Raw genomic sequence first — 26515 nt, 5'->3', positions numbered from 1 at the left:
TCTTACTTAGAACGGGGTAGAAGAGAGGCAGTATTCCCAGGGCCCTCTGCATGGACCAGCCCATGCCTGTGTTATTAGGGGATGCTGATAAAGAGGGAAAGTCTGGAAAGCGCATCATAAAATCATGACATATCTTCCCAGCTCATTTTCTGTGCCCACAGACCCTCTCTCCTGATCCTCCATCCCCCAGATTTTAAAGGGGTGTCTGTTTCACATGGCCTCTCAACGTTCCTTTTGTCAGTGTCCATTCTAGAAAACCACTGGTAAAATTCCTCTTTCTGACTCGAAGCCTCTATACCAGTCAGAGTTCTTGGTTGCAAACAACAGAAACCATCTCTGGCTAACTTAAACAGGAAATCACGTTGCTGGAAGGATGGGGAGGAGGGAGGTTGGGTGGGACTTAAGGGAAGCACAGCCAGGTTACACTGATATAATGCTCCAAGAACCCAAGAATCCACTAGTTAGGATGCTACCATCAATGATCCTGCCTCTGTACCCTCTGCTATTGCCACCGTGAATAATCTCTGCCCCTGCATCTTTGGGTCACTCCTTCAAGAGGCAATGAATATCTGAAGTGGGAACAGCCCACGGACTGAACTAAGGTCACATGCTTGAGTCCTAGTTGCCAGCTTAACAGGAAAATGAAGTAGCTGTCCCCATAGGCTTTGTATTGAAGGAGGCAGGGCCCTGCCTAACCCAAACCCACACAAAGAGAAAATCTTTCAGATAGGAGAGGTGTCTATTGAAATTCTGAATAGCTAAAAAATGGCAAATGTCAACTCTGATCATCCCCCACCTCCAAGTGATTAATAGTTTTCTCTCTTTTGTGGAAAATCAATGAGATTAGGTATCAAATTTAAGTAACAGATTTATAACATTCCTGAAAGACATCCCTGTAGAAACTGATTTTTACTTTCTAACTTTGTTAGAGTAAGAAGGTAGAAAGGGACCTATCTATGACCTCATCTCAAATGACGTAATGGAATTATGATTAGCTCTTACCTCAGCCCTCTTTTCTGTCGCATTTGGGGTAAAAAACACTTGACCCTCTTTAAGCAGTCAGGAGTTTGGGGAAAGGCCCTCAGTTTCTTCTGCCCCTTCTTTTCTTAAATCAAGTCACTCCAATCTACAAAAGCTAAGACTTTGGAAAAGGGAAGAAGTATCACCTCCCAAAGGCCAATTCCAAACAACTCCGTAAGATTCCTAAGGCTGTTATAACAAATTAACACCAATAGGTGGCTTTAAAAAATTATTCTATCACAGTTCAGGAGGCCTGAAGTCTGGAATCAAGGTGTCAACAGGGATGGCTCCTTCTGGAGGCTGTGAGGGAGAATCTATTCCATACCTCTTCCTGGCTTCTGGTGGTTTGCTGGCAATCGTTGGTGTTCCTGGGCTTAACGATGCATCACTCCGATTTCTGCCTTCATCTTCACATCACCGTCTCCTCTGTGTGTCAAATCTCCTTCTCTTTTCTCCTATGACACCAGTCCACTATAAATCCACAATGATCTCATCTCTAGATCCTTAATTACATCTGCAAAGCCTCTTTTTTCTCAACAAGGCCAATTTACAGGTACCAGAGTTTAGAACTTGGACATGTACTTTTTGGAGTACACGAATCAACCCGCTACACCAACCAAAGGCTGAAACAGGTATGGTAATTCTAAATATTGTGGGAGAGAGAATAAAGGAACAGTGAAAACTCTTTGGCTGGCTCTATCTGTTGGTGCTCTGAAATCTCTATTTCTTTGCTTATTTTAAAAGAACTAAACGACTGCTATAATTTCTGTGGAAATCAATTTGGTGATATCTAACAATCACAAATGCATATGTATTTTGAGTAGTTCTTTTTATACATTTTTGTTGAGGTATAATATGTGTAAAGGAAAGTGAACATATCAAAAGTGTACACTATGCTACTTTAAATATTGTTCTTTCCTCTTGCATTTATATTGGGTAAATGATCATTTTAAAGCTTTTTCTATTGTAAAATTAATACATATTTAATGCCAAAAAATCGGAAAAATTGAGAAAAGTACAAAAAAACTACACAACAACCATAATATTACCACTCAAAAATTAACCATTCACATTTGTTGTAGTTTCTTCAAGACTTTATCCAACACAAGTATACGCTAACATTTTTTTAAAAGCAAAAATGGAACCATATGACACATAATTAAATTAACACAATTACATCATAATTTTTAACTATACAGCATTTTGACTATATAGCATTCTTAAGAGAGACCCCACTGAAGGACATTTAAGTTTTCAGTTTTTTGACATTGTAAATAATGCTGTGGTAAATATGATGCACACATTTTTGAAAACTTTTTAAAAGGCACAATATAAAATGCAGAATATGTAATAACTTCTGTATCTTAAATGTACATTGAAAGGAATTTCTGCTATTCCCTCCAAACTTGCTTTAGCCATAGCCTTCCTCGTCTAAGTGCAGCTTCCTCTTTCCATTAGCTCAAAGAAAAAAAAAACGTTGGAGTCATCCCCGACTCCTTTCTCTGATGCCTAAATCCAATTAATAGGCAAATTCAGTTGGCTCTTTCTTCCAAATATAACCATAATTTGACCATTTCTCATTACCTCCATGCTCTCACACTGGTGTGTGTCACTGTCATCTCTTGACCAAATAACTATAGTGACCTCCTAACTAGTGCCAGATATAGCAAATAAAATACAGGACACCCCATAAAAATAAAACAACGAATATTTTTTTAGTATAAGTATGTCCCAAATAGTGCATTCTCCATTCAGCAGCCAGTTGGATTCTTTCAAAAAGTCAGAATAAGTCACTCCTCTGTTCGAAATCCTGTGATGCGTCTTTTCATCTCACTTATAATAAAAAGTAAAAAAATAAAATAACCTTACAGCTGAGGCCAGTAGCCCTGCAGGATCTGCTGCTAGCGGCTTTTTGATTTTATCATCCTCACTGTCCTTTTCTCTGCTTGCAGATCTCTTCTCCCAGATATACCTAACCTCTTTTAGATCTTTGCTTATACTTCTGAGCGAGACCTTCCCTAATTACTGTGTAAAACTGCACACTTCCCTTCTTCTCTACTTTATATTTCTCTGTAGACTTACCATCTTTTAACTAACATTTAGTTTGTCTTTCTCTTTCCACCAGAATTTAAGTTCTATGAGAGCATTTTTGCTTTTCGTTCATTACTTCATTCCCAGTGCTTAGTCTAGGGCCTGGTACATAATAGATGCTCAATAAATATTTAATAACCGTCAAATTAAGGAAATGTAGTTATCCGAATCAATAAATAGGTTTTGTTTCTGTTTCACTAGGACTCTCGCATTCTGATCATTCAGCATGTTATCTGTTTCAAAGTAGTCAAGTAACTGCTGTAATCTTAGAGAAGCCATTTTCTGTAATTCTGATAGTAGCAAATATTCTTAAGTGCAGACGCGGTTCTAAGGTATATTAGAACTTTAGTTATTATTATTATAGTTAACTTAAAGATGAAGAAATTAAAACCTAGCTAGGTGAATAATTGGCTCAAGATCGTATACATGGGACTTTTGGCAGTGTTGGGTACAGAACCTGCGCCCTTACAGTACTCTATCGACTCACTTTTAACTCCCCTTCTGTTTTCTTTTGAACTTGTTTTGGTTAAGCTATCACTAAAAGCCTCTTAAGGATTAAAGTCAAAACTCGACAAAGGCCAATTGCTTATTAGCCCTCCAGTCAAGGACTTGGCATTTTTGCATTTGAATCTTGCACGGGGGGAAGCCGAAGGCAGGTGTCGGGAGGGGCGGGGAGGAGCCACCAAGGCCCCGCCAGCCAATCAGAGCTGGCGGGAGCCTCCCTTCCCCCTCTGACATCCACGCGCCAAAATTCCAAACGGGACTTTGTGCCGCTACCCGCCATCTCCCTCCGCCGAGCTCAGCGAGCCGGAACTAGATGAGAATATAAGTCAGCGTCCTCGCGCCTCTGATCGCTCCGGTCCTCGACACTGCGGGTGCAGGTTCTCCTCGCCTTCGGCCCGCGCTCCTTCGCTCTACAGCTAGGAGGCAGGTTTCGAGCCCGCCGTTGTAGGCTGACGGCGTGGGCGGGACTTGCAGCGGAGGGATTCCGGGCGCGCGCGCCGAGTCCGCTAGCGCGGGGCTTGTGGCGCCAGAATTCGGAGCGTGGAAGAACCTGAGCGTTTGCAGCGCGGCACTGGCCCCGTCTCCCGCCGCGGACGCGGGGGCCCGGAGCAGGGGAAGATGGTGGTTCTCCGCAGCAGCCTGGAGCTGCACAGCCACTCCGCAGCCTCGGCCACGAGCTCCCTGGACCTGTCCAACGAGTTCCTCAGCTTAGAGCAGATCGGCCGGAGGCGGCTCCGCTCGGCCCGCGCCGCTGAGCAGTCCGCCGTCACTGCGGCCGCCGCGGGCGTGAGTACCGGCCTGGGGCGGGCCCCTAGGGCCGGGCCTGAGGGACTGCTCGCGGCCCTTTGCCCGGGTGGGGCCTGGGGGTGGGCTGCGCGGTCGGGGTGACAGTTGGGGGAGCGGTTGGGAGTATTGTGGAGGACGAGTAAAATGGAAGGCTCCTTAAGATCGGAGCCCGAAGGGGTGTGGGTCGGGTGAAGAGATCGCACTGACTGGAAGAGGGCTGAGCCATTACTACCTACTTTCACACAAGAGGAAGCCGAAGTCCTCTGGAGCTGAAGTGCAGTTGAGGGGCGAGCCTTGGTTTGGGAGGGGCAGCCCCACCCCCCACCTCACATACTTCCCTAACCCATCGCCCAGCTTCCCGCCCTAGGTTCGCATCATTCGAATGCAGTGCACATTTACTGACTGCTGACTATGCGTAGTAAAGGTTTTGGGGACCACAGAGATAGAAAGATTCTAATTTGGGTTTCCTGACCTCCATTTACGATCTGGAGACAAGATCGTAAATGGAGGTCAGGAAACCCTTCAGTGACAAGAGTGCAGTGAATAAATACCAGGTTGCATAATGTGGAGGGATGGCGACCAACACTTCATGTACACCCTTTTCACTCAAGCCTCATAACAGCTTCATGAGAGTGGGTAGTTATAATATTTACATTACAGTTGAAGAAACGGACTCAAGAAGGTAACCAGTAAGTGGTAGATCTCAAATGGGAACTTGGATTCTCTGTCTCCAAAACCTTTTCCTTTTTATTATATCATGCTGCAGTTATAAACAGTGTCTATAGCGGAAGTTTCCAGGGGGGGGTGGAGCAGTAAAGCCCCGTTGAAAGAACTGCTCCTCCTTTGAGAGAAACAGTACCTCTACCTCTCAACCCCAGCTGTTGGAAGAGGCACAGGTGGAGGGGACAGCACTAAAAAGGCTGGAAAAATTGAGAAAGCAACACTAGTAAAATCTGAGGCAGTAGGAAGTTGTCTAGTTCTGTTGGAGGGAGGGTAGGCACCGGAGAAGAAAAAATAGGACCAGAAAGTGTTAGGAATTGGGACGTCCCAATGAAAGGTCAAGGGGAGGTATGTGTGGCGGGAGAGAGTGACAAGACTTAGTTCTAAGAGAGTGATCTTGTATGAAATAAGTTATAGGTTTCTTTTGTAGATCTCCCATACTAGTTGCTTCTCTGCTGAGGGCAGTGAAAGTGTCGTTCAGTCTCTGAAATTGTGATTCTGAATTGTAAAAACGATTTCCTGACTTTGAGGATGTTTCTCAATCATGTGCAGAAGTTGATAGAGATCTGGGGAGGCCAGATACTTGTGCGCTGAACTAGGGTCACTTGATTTATTTAACCTATGTTCAGAAAAGCAAATCATTTCAGAAAATTTATTGAATGTTTAGTATCTTCAGGACGGTGCTAGATCCTGTGACTAATGATGTATTACACACTGGTTAACTAATATAGGTGCTTAAAACAACTGTTAGTTTTGAATCTTAGCTTACCAGTAATCAGCAGGTTTCTACATTTGTTAAAAGGATGATAGTCACCACATGGGTAATGAGAATTAAATGTGATCATGCATGTAAGGACACTTGGCACTTACTGTAGTTAGGACTCAGTCGGTGTCAGCTCTTACGACCGCAATCTTAATGGCCACTCTGTCTTTCCAATTCCTTAGGCCAAAAACCTTAGAGTCATCCTCTACTCCTCTCCATTTCATATTAGCAATTTCTGTTGCCTCATGCTTTCAAAATATGTTCATTGTCTGACCACTTCTCAGCTCCTCTGTTGTTGCCATGCTGGTTCAAGCCATTCTTGTCTGAATTATTAAAATAGATTCTTGACTGGCCTCCCTGTTTTCCATCCTTTTGTATAATAACCCCCTCTGAACAGTTCTCAATATAACTTACCGGATGATCTTTTTCAAGGTCAACAGTTGAGCACTCCTCTGCTCAAAAATCTCTATTGAAGAGTAAAAAGTTTGAAAGTTTGGTAGCAACCCTGCGCCTCCTTGCCCCCTTCTTTTTATGATGGAATGCTCTTCCATTCCCCCTTTTACAAAACCCAGTCTTCCAGCCACACTGGCCTAGGAGCTCCTTGAATACCAAGGACTTTGACTTGCTCTATCCTCTGTTGGGAATACCCTTCTCCTGGATATCTATATGACCTGTTCCTTTACTTTTACATTTTTTTTTAATTAAAAAAGAAATCAGAACTCAGTGCTTAATGTGTTCCAAGATTTTTACAAATATTAACTCAGTACTCATAACTAGGAAGTAGGTATGATTTATCTTTGCAGGTGAGAGAACTGAGGCGTAGAGACTTAGTTTACGCAAATTTGTCTTTTTAGTAAGTGATAGAACTTGAGTTCTACCTAGGAGAACCTGAGAATGTGTCTTTTTAAGTCTTTGGTAAAATTTCACCTTTTCAGTGATGCTTACCCCTTACCACTCTATTTAAAATTGCAAACCATTCATTGACATGCCCCTTTATTCTGCTTTTTGTTCCCTCAGTACTTATCAGCTTCTAACATATTCTATAATTTCCTACTTTTTAAATACTTTTGTCTCTCCCCAAATCAGAATTTAACTCCATAGGGATTTGGATTTTGACCTTTTGTTCAGCAATGCATTCCCAGTACCAAGAAAAGAACCTGTGGTGTAGTAGGTACACAGTATGTGTTGTCGATTGTCTTTGCGCTAATGGAACTTAGTTTAGCAAAGGAGACGGACTATACACACAGAGGCTCCTTGTCATAAATGCCGTATCAGTGGCATGTGATGGAGCAGTTAGCACTCAGCTGGATTTGTAGAGTGGAAGGATAATTTTTCCAGGCCTGGATTTCCAGTAGAGATTATACCTTTTTAAGACATAGTTTTCCTCTCTTCTATAAATTCTCTAGACCAGATTATAATCAGAGGGTTACTTAGCGAGCATGGGATTTGATCAAAAGAAATAGATTGTCCTGTGGGGCAATGTATTCATGTCGACAGAGCCCACTAGTACCACATATGAACCATACCTTTGTGATTGGAATATTTTCTAATTTGGGGACTTTTTATTCAATATATTTGATTAGAGCTTGCTTTTTATGTCAATTATGTATTTCAGAAACTTGGCACCCTGATCGTATTTGGGTCTGATTGGATTTCCTACTCTCCTCAGCCACATACTTGTTGACAGAGCATTTCTTAGGATAGGTTACTTTTAAAGATGGTTAAATTTAGTCGTATTAATTTGTTAACTTGGATTTTTCTTCATCTAATTTCAGAAACCAACCTTATCTTCAAGTTTTAAAGATGCTTATAGTTAACCCATTTATTAACCACATTCTACTTTTACATTTTGAATATGGTCTCACTCATCTGAGTGTAGAGATATTTTCCCCCCTGACTTGTGTGGATTCTCTGAATTTTCTTTTTTTGTTTTAAATTTGTTTTTCTTATTTTTTAAACTTTTATTTACATCCTACCAACTTTACGAGTTTGGATGCTCCTTCTGTGGTTTCTTTTTCCTTCAGAGTCAAACTAGCCATTATCTATTTCTGTGTTTTCATGGGCCTGAGGCTCTTTGATTCATTAACTTAAGTGTTATTTCTCATGCTGAAGTGTCACTTAAGGACGAATGGTAAGGAGTTTTTTTGGTGATGACTGTCCACTACTTTTGTGTTGTGTTTATGTACATTTTTATTCTGTATGTTTTTAGGTAAAATAAAACATGCTATAGTATGTAGAAAGTACTATTTTTGTTGTTTTTAAAAATTATATATTTATTTAAAAGTCTGGAGGGATATTCTAAACTTGACACTTATGTGTACAATACATGGGAGATTTTTTAAAACTTGAAGCATAACACAACACAGAAAAATGAAAAGTGTACAGCTCAGCGAAGTATCACACAGCATGGATAGGGAAATTTTGATGTGTAGCCATCAGTGTTGCTCCCTGGAGTTGTGTGACATGTTCTGCATTAGAGGGAGTATACTTGTTTTGACTGGCCCTTGATTTTAGGTTTAAGAAGTTGCAACTTTTAGGACAGGGATCCAATGAGATAGTGTTTAAGGTGGATTTTAGTCAACAAATCTGAAGTTTGGAATACCAGTTAAGATTATAATATTAATTATATAGCACTTATATGCCACGCAAGGTATATGTGTATACCAAATACACACATACACATTTGCCCTATAAAAACTTATTATCCTCAGATATGGAAACTAAGACACAGAGACCTTAAGATTATACAGCTTTAAGTGATGTGTCAAGAATCAGTCCTAGGCAATGTATCTTAGAAAACTAGAACCTAAATTAAAATGGTACTAAAAGGAATGGGGACAAAAATGCCAAAAAATACTGCAGGGGGTCTGAAAGTTACTCCAGGAGGGAAGGTCATGTTGTTTCCAGCTAAAGAGGTGAGCAGTAGACCATCATTGGAGCTATGATGCCAGAGTTTGAGAGATTAGCACTACATGTTGTTTAGGAGTGGTCACATGTATAGAGGTGATAGTAGAATCCTTGAAGGTGAATAGAAAACATAGCAAAACACAAAAATATTTAAGAAGATCTGGAGCAATAGCTATGTTTTGAGTATCATGTAAACCAAAGAATCAAAGCATTTAAAGAAGGGAGTAATCAACTCCATAGAAGTCAATGAGGTAGAGCAGAGGCCAGTGGATTTAGCTATTGGGAGATAGTTTTGGTTCTAATGAAAAAGCTGTAGAGGTAGAAACCAAATTGTTGGAGCTTGTGGAATAGATGCATGGTAAGGAAATGGCCACACCTGTTTCAGGATGAAGCTGAGGAAGGGATATCACAACTGTGCTGAGTATGACGTGTATACATACCATTGTGCATAAGAATATGCTACTGTTAAAGCTTTCGAAGAGCTGCAAGTCCAAGTCCAGATGAATAGATCTTTTGCCAGTATTATAACTATGATTTTTAAAACCCCATTTGAACCTTATTTGTTGAATTGATACTTGAATTAACCAGCTGACCCCTATATGCATTTTTTGTTATGAATTTAAAGCTTTAATAAGCTTGGTCTTGTGGGAAAACAACATATTAGAATATTTCTATTATGTAATTTTGTCTATTTGGGGGGAAAACTTTTGTTATTCTATTGTTGCCTGCTCCCTGTACTAACTTACTGATTCTGCAAGATTGTAACACTTAAAATCTAACAGTATACTTTTCCTCTTCTAAAACTTTTTAGAAACTATCTGTGCTCTCAATTTTTTAAGTAGATTTTGGCCAAAGACTAAATGAGGACACAGCTCCATGTTTAGTTTTCAGATTAAGTATGTTTTCTCTTCAGTTTTTACTTCTTAGGAAATTTTTTTCTAGTAATACATGTTATAAAAATGAGAAAAATAGAAAGTGAAAGTCCCTATTTCTATCATCCAGTGTTAATTACTGTTATGAGTTGGCATTTTACTTACCTCTTGAGAATTATTTTGCTTAGCTATATTATAATGTGACTTGATTTAATAACTGTGCTAGTTTCCTTAGGAAATCAGATGTACATACGATAATTGATTTAGAGGTATTTATGGCACAGAAAAAAAATTTAGATAACCTAAGTGTGTGATACATTAAGCAGTTTGTTAGGTAGATTCATGTAATGGCTGGAATACTATTCATTTTGAAAGATTTTTAGAATAATGTTTTCATGACATGGGAAAATGTTTTTATTTCTAGAAGACTGTTATAAAACATAAATAGTATTATCCCAATTTAAAAATCCTGTGACTGTATTTGCATAGGAAGGAATGATTTGTGCACCAAAAGGTGGTTATCTCTGAATGCTTATTTCACTTAGCATGTCTTTTATAAGAAGTATATTTGAAAGTTATTGATATTTTAAAGTTCCACAGTTTGTACCTATATAGGTGATTCCCAAAAAACTTAATTTTTTCTCCACACTGTTAAGGAGGATCTTTCTTGATGCCTAGTGTTTATTTAAGGAGGATGAATAAAGACATTCACTGTGCAAATCAAATATTCACTTATGCCACTTAGAAGATGAAATCTTTCAAGTTCCTCAAGGAATCTTTTTCCTAGTATTTACCACCCCCTCCTCTTAAAAACAAACAAACAAACAAAAAACCCTTTTTTATCATCTCCAGGAATATGGTAACATTTACTTTTTTATTGTAATAAAATATAGATAACATAAAATTTACCATTTTAACCATTTTTTAGTGTACAGCTCTATAGTATTAGGTACATTCACGTTCTGCAGTGATCACCACCACCCATCTCTAGAATCTTTTCATCTTCCAAAACTGAAACTCTACCCATGAAATACTCCCCATTTTTCCCTCCTCCCAGCTCCTGGCTACCACCGTTCTACTTTCTGTCTCTATAAATTCGATGACTCTAGGAGCCTCATATAAGAGAGAATGTGCAATATTTTTATATTGTCACCAAAAAATGCTTATTTCACTGTTTTCTTCTGAGACATCCTAAATTTCTTTTAGCTCTGTATTCTCTTATGTTTTTAAGCTGCCATCTAAGATTCCTCCACCCCATTGGTTTAAATAGTTAACAAAGGAGATCATTTCTGTCATTTTTTATTGTTGACATTAAAAAATAAAACTGTTACATCAGACTTTTACAAGTAGTCACTGGAATCCAAAAACCATAGTTATTTGATATATTTCTTGGAACATTAAAAAAAAATACATGAGCAAGCTCTTTTAGCAGTTAGAAATTTTACCTTAATTCTTTTTTTCACTCCTTTAATTTGTATTTCCAGTCCACTTAACTCACAGCATTTTAACTTCATATATTTTTATGCTTTAATATTATTTATTATCCTTTCATGCTTGTAAAATAAAATTTGAAATTTTTTTCTACTTTTCTATGATCACAGGTCTCTACGATATAAAGTAATATTTCATTAGGATTTCATGTGTGAAGTCCCCCTTCCCACTCAATTAGTTCATGTATCTGTGGATGAATCTTATTGCTGAAGACAGTATTTATTATCACTTCCATTGTTTTTACAATTTTAAGCATTGAGAAACATTGTTTATCTCAATAAGTAGGTAGTGATAAAAAGAGTTTTCGTTAGCAATACCACTCAGTTTTTCTGGCTTATATGCCAAAAATCATTTGCCAACATTTATTTTTAATGGTTTCTTAGCTCAATTAGGTCTCCTTTCAGTTTTGTTTGGAAGCAAAGAATTGGAAACCGCTTAACAAAGGTAAGGATTTGTTGAGTAGCTTAGTCATTCAATTTCTTAACACCTACACTAGTGTCTTTCTTTGGCTTTAGTAAGGTTTTTAATGCCTTACTAAAGGCAGTCCACAATAGTAAGATTCAAAATGAGGAAGAGAGAGGGCTTTCTTTTGTTAAATGGCAGAAAGGTAAATGAAAGAAGAAGATGCTTTGTGTTAGTTAAGGTGCCTTCTCAGGCAGATCAGTTTTAAGAAAAAGTACATATGGAGGTTAAGAATCTGGAAATATAGATTCCCTTAATATTTTCCTTGGAAAATGTTGTTACAGTATTCCCATCTAAGATGTGGGTGTTTTAAAATTAATATACCTACCTAAAAGAGTAGGTATTTTTTTCAAACATCCTTGAGTATAAATATACTGATAAAAATGATAGCAAATTATGCACATCACTTAATATTTAATGAAGTACTTGTCCAATTCTTACACAAATTCTTGTGGTATACATACCTTGTTCCCTTTGTGAACCAATCAAATATTCTGCCCAAAACAAAATTATAAATAACAGAATGTCCTGATAAAACACAATGAGATAGATAATGGGTAAAGTCTGCCTTGGGGGTGGGGGAGAGACATTAACGTTTCTTTTTTTTTTAATGCTGCCTGTTTTTCTAAAATTATCAATTTTCATAGTAAGGCATAGAATTATAGAGTTGTTAAACTTTTGCCTTCTAATGTAAAAGTAAGCTTTATACAATTTCACAGAGGTGTGTATGAACTTTTGAATAGTTTATGACTGCAGTTCTGTAGCTCATAAAGCAGCCCACTAACTTAGAGGGCCTCTAATCTATTGTGCAGAAATGATGTTACATAGAGCTCTATGGTTTTTACAACAGATTAACATACTTAACAGGCTTTGAATTCAATTGTTGCATTATCTGTGTGAAATAGATAATAACTTCTTTTTGTCATCCAAGCCAAAATTATAGTTCCGATGGTTCAGTTATTTTAAGATTGTTGCCAGTGGTTGCAACGGTGTATATCTTTCTAATTTCTGTAGCCTTAAAATAACGGAGTACTTACTGTTAGGAACTATTCCAACTTCTTTTCCATGGTGGAAAACTTCACTCTCTAGACTAATTGTTATGAAATAGAACTGTAAACCTCAATAAGTCTTACATTAGTTGTTTCATAGACCTTGCTGATATTTATCAAAATGGTTATTTTTTTCTAGATATTAATTGTTGTAGTTTCTTGGGGAGATGCAAGATGATTCTGCACCAAAAGAAGTTGTTATAAACTTGTAATCAGAGAAAACTCTTAGAAGTTTAATTTGAGGATTTTGACTAAAAAAAAAACTTGAATGGCTTTCTTAATTTTTTTTAAAGGATGGGTCTTCAGTTAAAGAAGTTGAAACTTACCACCGGAAACGTGCCTTAAAGACTTTGAGAAAAAATGCACAGAATTCTTCAGATTCTAGTTTTGATAAGAATATGGAAATAACAGAGAAACATACTAATGGCAGGCATTTTACAAGGTAATACAAGATGGTCAAATGCTAATTCAAAATAGTTTTAAAGTAATAATTTAGGATTTGCATTTAATTTTTAAGTGTATTCTTCACTGGTCATCAAGATGCCAGGGTTGTAAAATGTAATTTATTTGAAACGAAATTGCCACAAGTGAATATTATTGAACTGAAAATTTGATGTGTACACAGGTTTGTTTTTATTTGCATGTTCAAAGATGATATTTGTGATATGTGTGAATGTAACTGACAAGGTTGGTTGATTTGTTTATGATTCGTGGTTCTTCATAGTCTATACAAAGACATTATTCAAAATAGTAGCTATATTTTTGATTGTTTGCTATCAAGTTTTTCATCAGTTCTGAGTCATTTATGAATTCCTGTGTTGTATTTCTAAAGCAGTCTTCACATAGAAGCAGAACATGGTTTTCTTTACTTGTCTTACTAGATACTCTTTACATACTTAAATTTCATTTCTCAAGAACCCTGAGATGGGTGGCAAGAATCCCATTTTAATACTCAAGGAATTACTTTCAGTGAATTAGGTAGTTCATGGAACTTGAGTTTGTTTGGTTTAGGGCAGATTTAAATCTAACTTTAATTAGCTCAAAATCTTCATTTTTCCCCGCACTTTGATGGGCCTAACATAAGTGGGGAGAAATGCCAATTAAAATTTGTTTGACGAAATAATTGCTTTTGCATTAATTCTTATAAAGAAATTACTCATAATAATTTAGGAGACTAGAACTCTCCCACTCTTAAATAAAATTTTGCTTCTTATTTTGTATTGTGGTTTTTCTAGATAAGTGAGGTTGTACCCTTTTGTTTTTTTGTTACTATTTTTTTCAGTTAATCTTTTATATATTTTTTAATTTGCATCTTGCTTCATCTATTTTTTATGAAGTATTTACTCCTGTATTTCAGGGAGTCCAAGATAACAGCAGCTGAAACACACATTATTTTATAAGACTAAGAAAAAAACCCTGAAGGTTAAATCATGACATGTCATCAATATTAAGACATTCCAATTTCAGAGATGTTAAAATGAGAAATGTACAACTTTTAGAATCTAGGAAATACAATTTGAGCTATCCCCGTGCTATGCCCTACTTTGGTGTTTACACTTAAATTGTAACCTAGTAGTATTGCTTTAGTTATCTCAGATTCATAAGATAAGAATTGAGTCTGACCTTAATACATAAACAGTGCAGCTGCTTCCAAGATAAAGCCACCTGATGTGATATCATGATGTGCTGTTCAAGTAAGGGTTTGGAATACTTTGAATAAAGAGAAGTGGTTGAAATGAGTCATCATCATACGCAAGAAACATAGGTAACAAAGCAAACTCAAGAGAAATTAATAGCAGTTGGTACCACATTCACACAGCAAATGGCTATTTTTGTTTCAACAAAACCTTATTACGTTAATATTTCAATTGGTGGTTGATTTTATTGTTTCATTTATATAAAACAAAAGAAGTTATATCTATTTCGGCTTGTACATAGTCAAAACAATTCAATGTTGGAAATCCTCAAAGTTTTTACCTTTAAAAAGATCTGTAAATTATTCGAATTTGTGAGACATGCTGGGCTTTATACTCAAAAGGTATTAAAAGAATGTGTTAAAATAAGTGCTTTTTAAATTGGATGTAAAGTGACTTAGTTTTTTAAACTAGATTTCTTCTAAAAGATATTGAATTTCTCTCTTTAATTATTTTTAAATAGCAACTTTATTGAAATATAATTCACATAATAGTAAAGCGTGTAGTTCAATGTTTGAGAATACTTACAATATTGTGCAGCCATCACCACTATCTAATTTCTGAATGTCTTCATCACCCTAGAAAGAAACCTGTGCCCATTATCCCCCAACCCAGCCCCTTGGGAGCCACTAATCTATATTTTCTATTTCTAAGACTTTGCCTATTCTGGACATTTTATATAAATGGAATCATATGACATATGCTCTTTTGTGTCTGGCTTTCACTTGTATATTGTTTTGAAGGGTTTATCTATGTTGTAGTATCTATCAGCACTTAATTTTTTTTAATTGCCAAGTAAGATTCCGTAATATGAATATATCACATCTTGTTTATCCACTCATTAGTTTATGGATATTTGAATTGTTTCCATTGACTATTATTTTACGTAATGATAACATCAGGATTTGCTTGTATAAGAATTCTATAAAATGGCCTACCGGTGTTTTTGAATTCTGCTTTATATAGTTAATCCTGTTTCTTATCAGGGTGACCCATGTGCTGTGCCAGTTTGCCTGACCGTAGTAATCTCTTTCTACATTTTTCCTCACTTTGTTTTAAATCTATTTGAGGTTCAAAGACCAGGGGACTGAAACTGTTAGAATAACACAAGATTTGAGTAACTGTGCCTTGAGGACAAGATCTGTATTTCTTTTGACCTAAGAGCTCTTAAGTAGGGTCCAGTAATTATAGTTTTCAGGGGCACGTGAAACCTCTGATGTAATGCTTAAACTTGTATGAGTGCACACGGTTTTCTAGGGAGAAAAGATCCATAGCTTTCATCAGGTTCTCAGGAGTTGACAAAAGTCCAGGCACCTGTTTTTGTAAATAGTTTCATTGGAATATAGCCATGCCCATTCATTCTGTCTGTAGCCGCTTTCCTGCCTCAGTGTGAGAGTTGTCATGTGAGTAGTTGTGACAGACTGTATGGCACACAAGTCTAAACTATTTACTGTTTAAGAAACAGTTTACCAATCTCTGTAAGCAGACAAGTGCTCCCCTTCCCATATAGGCAAAAAGAAAAGAAAAATGCTCTGTTAATCATTGCATTCCTAGCGTCTAATAGGGGCCTAGTTTATAAAAGCGTAGACCTACATAGTATGGAGGGGAAGGTTCCTTTTTGAGAATGAGCCTATGAACAAACTAGGCCTTGACCTGTAAATGGATTGCTTAGAGATTTTTATTTTGTTTTTGGTTCTTACTTGTGTTCCAGAAAGGGTAAGGAATTATGATGACTTCCATTGTCATGAGAATACGTGAATTAACTCTTCTGGATAAGATGGCTTAATTTATTTTAAAGTGTCACATTCGAAATTCCACATGTACAACAGCCCATTTGCAAATAGCTTTTTACGTAAGTTAATAGATATTGCCTATCTCAGTATGGAAAATTGGGTCCATAAAAATAAATAAATGAGACATACTGTTTTGTTTGCTCAGTGGATTTTGGAAAGAAAGATGAGGTTGGGATACATTTTTTAAAGTCTTGGAAAGTGTTCTTTCCAATTCAGTAGATTCTGTCTGCCTGTTCATGAATGGGACATCTAATTCACAAATGGGACTGTTTCTACATGTGAATGATAGTGCAATGTCATGTAAAGACTATAGTTAGCAAATGTTCTTAGAAGGAAATTAACATGTCACTAAAGAACATTAGTTCTGTTTATAGTTATAAATTCCTCAAGAGTGTTAGACCACTATACCCCAGTGGTATAAGACACATTGTCTTGCTTTTGTTGACTGTCTAGGCTAAAGATTCCATTTTTTGTTTTAAGTAAGATGATTTGATTAAGTTTGTTTAGCTAAGAGTTAATACATATATCATCGCATTTCGCAACAGTTTTCAATGTTTTTTAAGTTTTTATGTATCTTAAGTATTTACTCTCTAAGCTGATTTCACTTTTTGTACTAGTTTGTAGCATTATGAAACATAGGATATAAAAATTAACAATTATTTTTAATTATTTACTATGTTATTTTTTCATATAGGCAGTTAGCCAGACAGCAGGCTGATAAAAAAAAAGAAGAGTGCAAAGAAGGTAAGTATTGTAAAAGGCATTTCAAATTTTTAAAAAACGTAGTATTTTGTTTATAGGTATATTGAAGTATATACAATAAACTGCCCACATTTAAAGTGTATAATTTGTTTGGTTTTTGACATAAGTATATGCTGTAAAATCATTACCATAATCATCACTCCCTCCAAAAATTTCCTCAGGCCCCTTTATTATCCTTTCTGACTCCCTCAGCACTCCTTCATGTCCTCCACCCCTCAAAATTGTTGAGCAATCACCAATCTGCTTTCTGTCACTATCGATTAGTTTGCATTTTCTGGAGTTTTATATAAGTGAAATTATACAGTAATGCATTCTTTTTTGTCTGGCTTTTGTGTAGTTCGGTTAGTTCGAATATAATCTATGTTGTTGCCTTTTGTTGTTGAGTAGTAGTCTGTTATATGGATATAATACAATTTGTTGGCTACCACCTCCCCACCCCCCCACCAGTTTATTATGATATAATTGACGTATAACCTTGTGTAAGTTTAAGGTGTACAAGGAATGTTGATTCCATACACATGTATTGCAAAATAATTACTAACATAGCCTTAACATCTGCATCTCGTCACATAATTACAATTTCTTTTTTGTGGTGAAAACATTTTAAGATCTAAGCAACTTGCAAGTGTGTAATACAGCATTGTTAACAATAATGGCTATGCTGTGGATTCCCAGAATTTACTTATAGCTGGAAATGTGTACTCTTTGACCAACATCTTCCCTTATCCCTCACGCCTCAGTCCCTGGCAACCGCCATTCTAGTTTGTTTTTGAGTTCAGCTTTTTAGATTCCATGTGTAAGTGATATCATATAATATTTCTGTTTGTCTGATTTATTTCACTTAGCATAATGCCCTCAAAGTCCATCCATGTTATTACGAACAACAGGATGTCCTTATAATATTTCATTGAGTGTATATAGCAAATACTCAAATAACATCCTTTTGTTCAACATTTCCTTATAACATTGATGAGATGCTGTAGAAACTTCACTCTTGATTATATCAATTAGTCTGTGGTAAAACTGGTTTCTTTTTTGTCATTATGTCATTTCACTTAAAGTCACAGAACCTATGGACAGCATTAAGTGAGGACTTACTGTATTCCACATCTTTATCCATTCATCCATTGACAGACACTTAGGTTGTTTCTCACAATTTGTTTATTCATCTTTTTTTTTTTTTTTTTAGGCGAGGCAACCCTTGGTTGACCTCACAAATTGCAAGGACCTTGTCAGCTTACCATTCCTTATTTTTTATTTTTTATGCCTGTAGAACCTGGTCTTCCTAGGTGGTCTCCCATCCTAGTACTCCAGTACTCCAGGCCTGACCCTGCTTAGCTTCCGAGATCAGACAGGATCGGGCTTGTTCAGGGTGGCATGGTCGTAGACTGTTTATTCATCTTTCGATGGATGTTTGGGTTGTTTCCAAGTTTGGGCTATCATAAAACTGCTTTGAATGTTTATGTGCAAGTCTTGGTATTATATCTTTTCTCTTGAGAATGAGATGGCTGGATCATATGTGTTGTATGTTGTAACTTTATTTTTATTTTCTAATATTTTTAAGAAAGTTTATGTTCAAGATAGTATCATTTTATCATGTGGAAATACAGCTATTGTTCATTTTAGAATTGTTCTATAAATGCTGTTATTTCAAATCTTTCTATTTATTTTTATGTACACGTCTATGAAGATAAAGTGATTCCAGTTACTCGGTCACTGAGGACTAGAAACATTGTTCAAACTACAGAACGCTTGCATGAAGAAAATGGTGATGTTGAAGTTCGCCGCAGTTGTAGAATTAGGAGTCGTTACAGTAGTGTGAACCAGTCTGTGTTATTTGACAAACTTATAACAAAGTAAGTAAATTTTATTTAGATTAAGATGATTTAACTGGCAAAAACTTTTTGTTGGAGATGGATCATAAATTTCAACAAGGCGATTATTTAATACATTCAGTTTGTGTAAAGCGTAAAGGAAAATGATTATTAGAGGACTTTGTAATAATTCTATATAAATATTTAAATTCCTAGAAGAAAATTTAAAAATACTTTTTAAAAAGTAAATCAAGAAATAGAGATATTTAAAATCCTAGTACTCAAAGAATAAAATAGAAAGAAAATTCAGTTTTTAAAATGTACTATTTTAGTTTTAGTTTATATTTATATCAATTTTTTTTTAAGCACTGCTGAAGCTGTACTTCAAAAAATGGATGACATGAAGAAGATGCGTAGACGACGAATGAGAGAGCTGGAAGACTTGGGAGTGTTTAATGAAACAGAAGAAGTAAATATATTCTTCTATCAAGGGAATGATTTAATAATCTTCAGTTTAACCTTTTTTCTCTAGTACTAATCCATTTTTGGTTAAATAGGTGATTTTTACTCAGCTTTTGTTTGATCAGTCACTGATTATTACTAGAATTGTAAGAGTTTATAAGCTGTAAATATCTTTATTCTGAGCAAGATTGAAAAGTCCTACTGAATTTTTTAAGTAAGTATACTAAATATTAATGGCTTTTATTTAAACATTTTTTAGGGGAATCTTAACATGTACACAAGAGGAAAACAAAAAGATATTCAAAGAACTGATGAAGAAACAACTGACAATCAAGAAGGCAGTGTGGGTTAGTCTTCTCTTGTTCTATCTTCTAGGTTTGAGTTTCAGTACTTTTATTTAGTAGGAAATAGCCTTTTTACTCAGAAGCTGTGTGATAGTAGCTTGTGAAAGATCAGAAGGTTGGGCATGATTTGAAAGAAAAATGAGGGCAGAGAAGATCTTAAAAGGATAGCATGTTTTGTTTGGGAAAGTACTTGAAATCAATTCTAAAGCAAATAAAACTGGTTTGCTTGTTACATCTACAGACAACATGTATCTCTGCCTATTTTAATTTTAAAAGGTGATTAAAGTTAAGTTTTGCTATTCTGTTTAGGACTCATTACTATAATTATTAGAATTTTTCTTGAGTGAAGCCAGTTTTCTGTAATGGATTTTCAATGTTTGGTGTTTTCCATTATCTTAAGTAGATTGTTTGAGTTATGTGTTCATATAACTCAATGACAGCCAGAAGGGCTGGTTGGAATGTCAAGCTTAAGTTTAAAAGGCAAAAGCTAAGTGATGACATACACAGATTTGTCAACATGTTACATTAACTTGGAAGCTTAAATATCGTAAATATTATCATCACCTATATTAATGAAGTTAGCTGTAATGCCATAAATTAGTTTGGTACTTAGTGACAGTAAGTAGCCTTTAAACTTCTTTCTCTGCTTCCTTTTTTTCCCTTTCTCTAGTTTTTAATTCTATAATTTCCTCATTTTTAAAAAACTTTATTTAATGTTGCAAAAGAATTACAGATTCTTTCTGTGAACAATCTAGAAGTAAATTTTAAAAGGAGAGTCTGTTTCTTTCTCTCTCAATTGTTAAAATTCATTAACATTTTGGTAAGTATCCTGCAAGTAAATGTTTCTTAATTGTAGAATCATCTGAAGAGGGTGAAGACCAAGAAGATGAAGATGATGGTGAAGATGAAGATGATGGTGAAGATGAAGATGATGATGATGATGAAGATGATGATGATGAAGATGAAGAAGATGGAGAAGATAACCAGAAACGATATTATCTTAGACAGAGAAAAGCTACGGTTTACTACCAGGCTCCATTGGAAAGTAAGGGCGTTTTGTTTTTCCCCCAGGAGACGATGTAATCATATTTTTCATGTCTTTATTTTGTGTAATACTCATGGCTGTTGTCTTAACCTATCCTAAATGTGCAAGAAGCTAGTTCTTCCAAAGAGTTAAATTTTAGCATTTACCAAAGCAAATGAGGCTATCTTGAAATTTCATGTCTGTCTTTATTTTAGATTTCACAACTTTCTACCTAATTTATTTTGTCAGTTTGTATAAATAGAACTGCTTTTGATATTTGTTAAAGTTGTGCCTCTAAACTTATGAGCATTTATATGCAAGGTTGATAATCAGCTGTTATGCATCAGTATAATCATAATGACTATTTATGGGCAGTGTATGTTTTGATTGTTTAGTGTCTGCTATACATATTTTCAACAGCAACCGTACAAAGATAAATGATTTAAAATATGAACTGTAAAATATTCTATAGTAGATATGTACTAGTATTTTCACGAGAGACAGCACCTTTGTAAGTATTTATATGAAGAGCAAAATTTGTGTATGTTTATATGTTATATAAACATACATCTCTCTCTCTCTCTTTTTTTTTTCAGAACCTCGTCATCAGAGAAAGCCCAACATATTTTATAGTGGCCCAGCTTCTCCTGCAAGACCAAGATATCGATTATCTTCTGGAGGACCACGAAGTCCTTACTGTAAACGAATGAACAGGTTTGGCTCTGAAATAGTGATTGATTATGACAACATAATTGTGGCCATGTTAAGGTACGATTCTAGAGTCTTAGGATTGGGTGCATCGTGATTGAATTCTAGAATCATATATTTGGAAGAGTCGACTCTATGCCTTTAGTTCTCTAATCCCCCACTACCATTGACTAGTTTTTGCTTTTGCTTCCATTTCACTAATAGGAATTGTTATTAACTACCATGGTAAGGTAGTTTACTCCGTTGTTCCACACTTCGATAATTGCGAGCTACGTTTGTGTTTGTGCTTACTTATTCCTGACTGGGTGTTAAGCATTTTATATAGACTGTTTCATTTAATCTTTACATGAATTTAGGGTATAGGTTTAGACTTGTCTTCAACTACTATCACATGTATTTTCCTGCCATGACAAACATTCTGAGTTACATAGCTTCTAGACTTCTCATGACTCTGATCTGACCATCCTTCTCTGAATTGATTTTTTAAATTTGTTTCTCTTGTATAGTACGAAAATTAATTTTCTTTGTTCAGATTATTTGTGGGTTTCTTTTCTTTCTACATTCCAACACATTGCTTGTCTGTTATGTTTAAATCCAAAGAGGTAATCCTTGTTACTTCCTCATTCTCCCAAATAATGAAAGGTTTTCTGATGCATTGGAACTTTCTGGATAATAGTAGCATTATATAGTAGTTTGTGAATGAGAGAGCTTTTTGGTAAAGACTAAAAAGGCAGAAAAAAATGACGGGTGGGAAATGGTACTTTTTTTCCTATTAACTTGATCAGAAGTAAGACTGAAGTCCTATGCGATTTCAACTATTTAAACAGTTCTTGGAAGTCTCCTCCTAGAAGCAGACTATCTGATAATGTTTTGGTCATGGGAAGCAATATTTTTGTAGATGCTGACAAATTTCTTTTAGGAAAAATATGAAATGCTACTTGTACCCTTGGGTCTCATAATTTCATTTTTAGAATGTCAAAATTACAAGTGTACATTCTAGATTTCTTGTTTTATCAGCCCATTTCTTACACCTAGAGCTCAGAAGGATGGAGGATCAGGAAGGCAAACTCAACCTGTCATGGCTCTCCAAGATAAATTGCACTTGAAAGGAGGCCACACTGTTATTTTTCATAGGCCCCTTAGAATATTGTTAAAGACCAATATTTTGCTAGTGAAATTTAATGATCTCCAGAATAGGATAGTGTAAAGTATAGTGCTTCCTGTAATCCCCAACAAGCATAGGGCCCAGTGTAGCTGTCTTGGTCGCCTGACTGAAGGAACAAACCTCTATTTGATCCAGCAGAAGTGAGAGGCTAGCAATTACTTTGAGATTTAATTTCTTCTCCCAATTTTACTAAATTTATGTTTCTGGAAGTAATATATTGTTGACTGATAACTTCTTCAGTCATCACCTACAATGTATCTTGTAGCAACTAGGAATTTTTTTTTTGCCCTTTTGGTGTTAGAGTTCCTATATTTGGTTCACAGAGTCTGCTCTCAACGTAAAGTGTCTCACATAGTTGCATAGCTCCTTGGGTGCAGGGTTCCCCCCCCGCCTGCCTCCAATTTAATAAATGTTTGAGTACTACCATGTGCTAACCACTATGGATATAAAAATGATGACCCAGATGTCCTGCCCTTGGATCTCATAGACTAGCAGAGGATCTTGACACATTTAAATTAAAGTATGAACTAAGATTTAAGTCATACTCTGGAGTCACATTATTTGACTTAATCACCTTTTTGGTGTTGGTAACTCCCTTTAAACTTTCTTTTTTTATAATAGCTTTATTGGGATATAATGCACATACAATAATAGTTGACTCATTTAAAATGTCTAATTCATTGGCTTTTAGTATATTCACAGAGTTGTGCAACTGTTCCCACAATCAATTTTAGAACATTTTTCTTGCCTCATGAAGAAACCCTGTACTCTTTCAGTTATCACTCCCTAGTACCTCCCGTGCCCCCAGCCATAAGCCACCACTAACCTACTTTCTGTCTTTGTAGTTTTGCCTATTCTGGATATTTTACATAAGTGGAATCTTTTGTGACTGACTTCTTTCACTTGGTATAACATTTTCAGAGTTCATCCACATTGTAGCTTGTATCAGTACCTCATTCCTTTTTATTGCCAAATAAGATTTCATTGTATAAATATACCATATTTTATTTAGCCATCTATCAGTTGATGGATAACGGTTTGTTCCCAATTTTGGGCTATTATGAATAATGCTGCTATCAATATTTGTGTACAGCTTTTTGTACAGACATGTTTTCATTTCTCTAGAGTATATACCTAGAAGTGGAATTGCTGGGTCAAATGCTAACTGTATTTAATGTTTCGAGGAAGTGCCAGATTGTTTTCCAAATGGCTGCTCTCCTTTACGTTCCCATAAAAAATGTACAATTTCAGTTTCTCCACGTCTTTTCTAACACTTGTTATTACCTGACCTTTTGAATGTAGCCTTTTAAACTTTTTTTTAACTTTCTTGCCAAGGTAATGTGAACATCTCATTTCTTCTAACAACCTTAATGGTAGTCATTTTACTTGCCTTTTTACTTTTTCATGATGAAACTAGCTTCTGTTTATAGTACATGTTCTACTTCAGCTACTTAGGCATGGAAACAAAAATATCTGAGGGTCTTTTGGCAACCTATCATAGCAGAGCTTCAGGAATACTGTCTTCTTTAAGCAGGATTTTCTTTCTTCTTTATGGTTGATAACATCTAGTCATCTAAGGTTCATTCTTTAGCTTCAGTCTGCAGTTCTGGAACAAGCCTAGACTTTTTAAACAATAAGGTAACATAATAGCACAGTTGCTTCACCAGTGTTCTGAAGTACTCCTTACTGGTTGACAAGGAACTAGAACTGGCAACTCTAGAAGCTCTGGTTAGGTTCACAGTGCTTGTCCATGCCAAAGTTTTCAAAAGTTTTTAGTTAAAAAAAAAAAAAATGTGGATATGTGAGTATCTGTGTTTAGAGTCTTTTTAAAACTGAAAATAATGGCCATTCTACAGTATAGAGTAATTATGAAGAACCTGGACCCATGACTAGGACAGCCTAGGTTGCCAGCTCAGCTCCACTATTTATTAGTGACCTTTGGCCAGTTATTAAGCTCTGTGCTTTAGTTTTTGACCTGTAGAATGGGAATAATAGCACCTATCTCATAATATTGTGAGAATTAGATGAAGTAGTGCAAGCAAAACATTTAAAATAGCATCTGGCACATATTAAGTGCTATGTGTGTTTGTTATTGTAACCATAACATTTAAAAATAACTTGTGGGGGGTGGGTGTAGTGGTTAGCACATCTGCTTTACACACAGAAGGTCCTGGGTTCACACCCCAGGTAGAGCCATGGACCATACCCAGGGTGCACTGGAGGCGACCGGGGGTGGCCATAGGCGTGTCTCGAGCATGTGGGAGGAGACGCCCCACCTTCAGAGATCCAGTTCTTAAGAGGAAAAGGCAACATCCTTAGGTCAGGGGTAGAAGTGGAGGCGGGTTAAAGAAGGAGAAGGAAGCAAGGAGGGGAGGGGAGGGAAGGGGGAAAGGAGAAGAAAGGGAAGAAAGGAAGAAAGAACTTCTATTTGTCAATTGAATGTTGGAAACTATGTCAGTCTACAAAGTCTCGTTTGCTTATAATTTGGAATAGACAGACATGGATTTGAATTCTGGTATCATCATTGACTAATTCCGATATTTTGAGCAAATTAAACTATGAGCCACATGGAATCTGAGTGTAAAATGAGCCTACTAATAAGTATTTTTCCAAAGTTTTAATTAAGATTGATGAGATAATATGCCAAGTACTTGGTACAAAAAGCACTTAGTATATTTTTTTCATTCACTTTGTAAATGTTAGTCCCTTTTATTATGAAGTTAGTCTTAATTTTTTGTGACTGAATACTTAATTTACATAGTTATGTGAATTATGTGACTACAAGTTATTTTATGGTATTAACAGTAATATTAAGTAAGTTTTTCATATAAAATTTCAGACTTGTACTGGATAGTTTTAGTTTCAGGTGGATCACAAAAATGGTCTTGGGTATGTTTGGGTAGGTGGATTAGGTGGATTATTTTCTCGCTTATATCTGTGTTTCTGCGACCCCTTTTCCAAAACCCTTGGGGCCATTTGTGTTTCAGAATTCAGATTTTTTGGCGGGAGTGGGATTTACAAAGTTAACATACAACATAAACATCTCTAGTGGTGTCCAGTACAGCACTGCTTAGTCAAATATGTTATTTCTATAGCAAAACATATGAATAATTGTAAATGGGACAAATGGAGACTATGAATTGCCTTTCTGACATTTCAGGTCATGTTTCACTGCTAAGTATATAATGGAAAAACTTGTTTTCAGAGTGTTTTAGGTACAAGATTCTGGACCTACATTATGCAGATAACAGATTGTGAACCTTTTATATTTTTGGAAATACCTACTTACCATGATTGCACTCTGACTCAGGAAAAGCTCTAGACCCCAAGCCAGTGGAATGATTAAAGGTTTTCTAAGCCAGATTCTTTTTTTGTTTGTTTTTGTTTTTGTTTCCCCTGTGAGTCTTTTACAACTGTCCAAAGAAAGAAATGACTTAATTTTTTTTGAATCTTTGTAGCATTGACATCTTATTTAATACTACGAACAAGCCTAATAATTTGATTATATTAAAAAATTTTTTTTTGTAAGTGAGAAGGTTGAGGCTTATGTGAGTTGGGTAACTTCCACATTTACACATTAAGTGATTAAGTGGTATTTGTGAATTTACAGTTGATGAGATACTACAGATTAAAGGCCATCTTATTCCTTACTGTTTCATAGCATTTTTTTAACCTTTCTTGATCCCCTTTGGTTTACATTAAAAAAAATGATCATGTTCTCTTTTTAAGGTTATTTGACATTTTAAAATAGATGATTCCCTTCAGAATGTGAAATTATATATAGTATAATATTGAAAATGCCTTTTGAGATTATAGTTACCTTTCTCTTTGAGGATAGCTGACTTATATCAAGACTAAGAAGTAACTCTGCCTGGACCATTTAATGAACATTTGATGGTCAGTTCTACCACAGTCTCCTATCTCTTTTTTTCCCTTCCTCTCAGTTATTTCCTTCAAAAGACTCAACCAATGAAACTTATTTCATTGGTTCAGAAAATGTATTAATTTTAGGAGAAACCTTTTTTGGATCATTAGGTATTTCTGATGTTGGCATCTTATGTCTTTTTTTCCCTGCCCTTCTTTT

The 26515-nt window shown here is 35.9% G+C and overlaps 1 protein-coding gene across 2 annotated transcripts in view; it reads left to right on the top strand.

The window, feature by feature from the left end:
- The first annotated feature begins 3957 nt into the window (after positions 1 to 3957).
- ATAD2 (ATPase family, AAA domain containing 2) overlaps positions 3958 to 26515 on the top strand; it is a 55061-nt gene continuing 32503 nt past the window's right edge. The window contains exons 1-8 of one of the 2 annotated variants that reach the window (XM_011360780.2): positions 3958 to 4401; positions 12959 to 13107; positions 16847 to 16896; positions 18605 to 18770; positions 19095 to 19197; positions 19450 to 19537; positions 20391 to 20579; positions 21155 to 21272. In XM_011360780.2, the coding sequence (XP_011359082.1) occupies positions 4234 to 4401; positions 12959 to 13107; positions 16847 to 16896; positions 18605 to 18770; positions 19095 to 19197; positions 19450 to 19537; positions 20391 to 20579; positions 21155 to 21272 (1031 nt within the window). In that variant the 5' untranslated portion in view covers positions 3958 to 4233. Of the gene's footprint in view, positions 4402 to 11537; positions 11599 to 12958; positions 13108 to 16846; positions 16897 to 18604; positions 18771 to 19094; positions 19198 to 19449; positions 19538 to 20390; positions 20580 to 21154; positions 21273 to 26515 lie in introns of those variants that run through there. The other variant, XM_011360781.2, reaches the window with a different exon arrangement.

Source organism: Pteropus vampyrus, unplaced genomic scaffold, assembly GCF_000151845.1.
Source record: "Pteropus vampyrus isolate Shadow unplaced genomic scaffold, Pvam_2.0 Scaffold59, whole genome shotgun sequence".
Lineage (NCBI taxonomy): Eukaryota > Metazoa > Chordata > Mammalia > Chiroptera > Pteropodidae > Pteropus > Pteropus vampyrus.
Note: the sequence above shows the minus strand (reverse complement) of the source record. Positions and strands in the feature narration are given on the sequence as shown.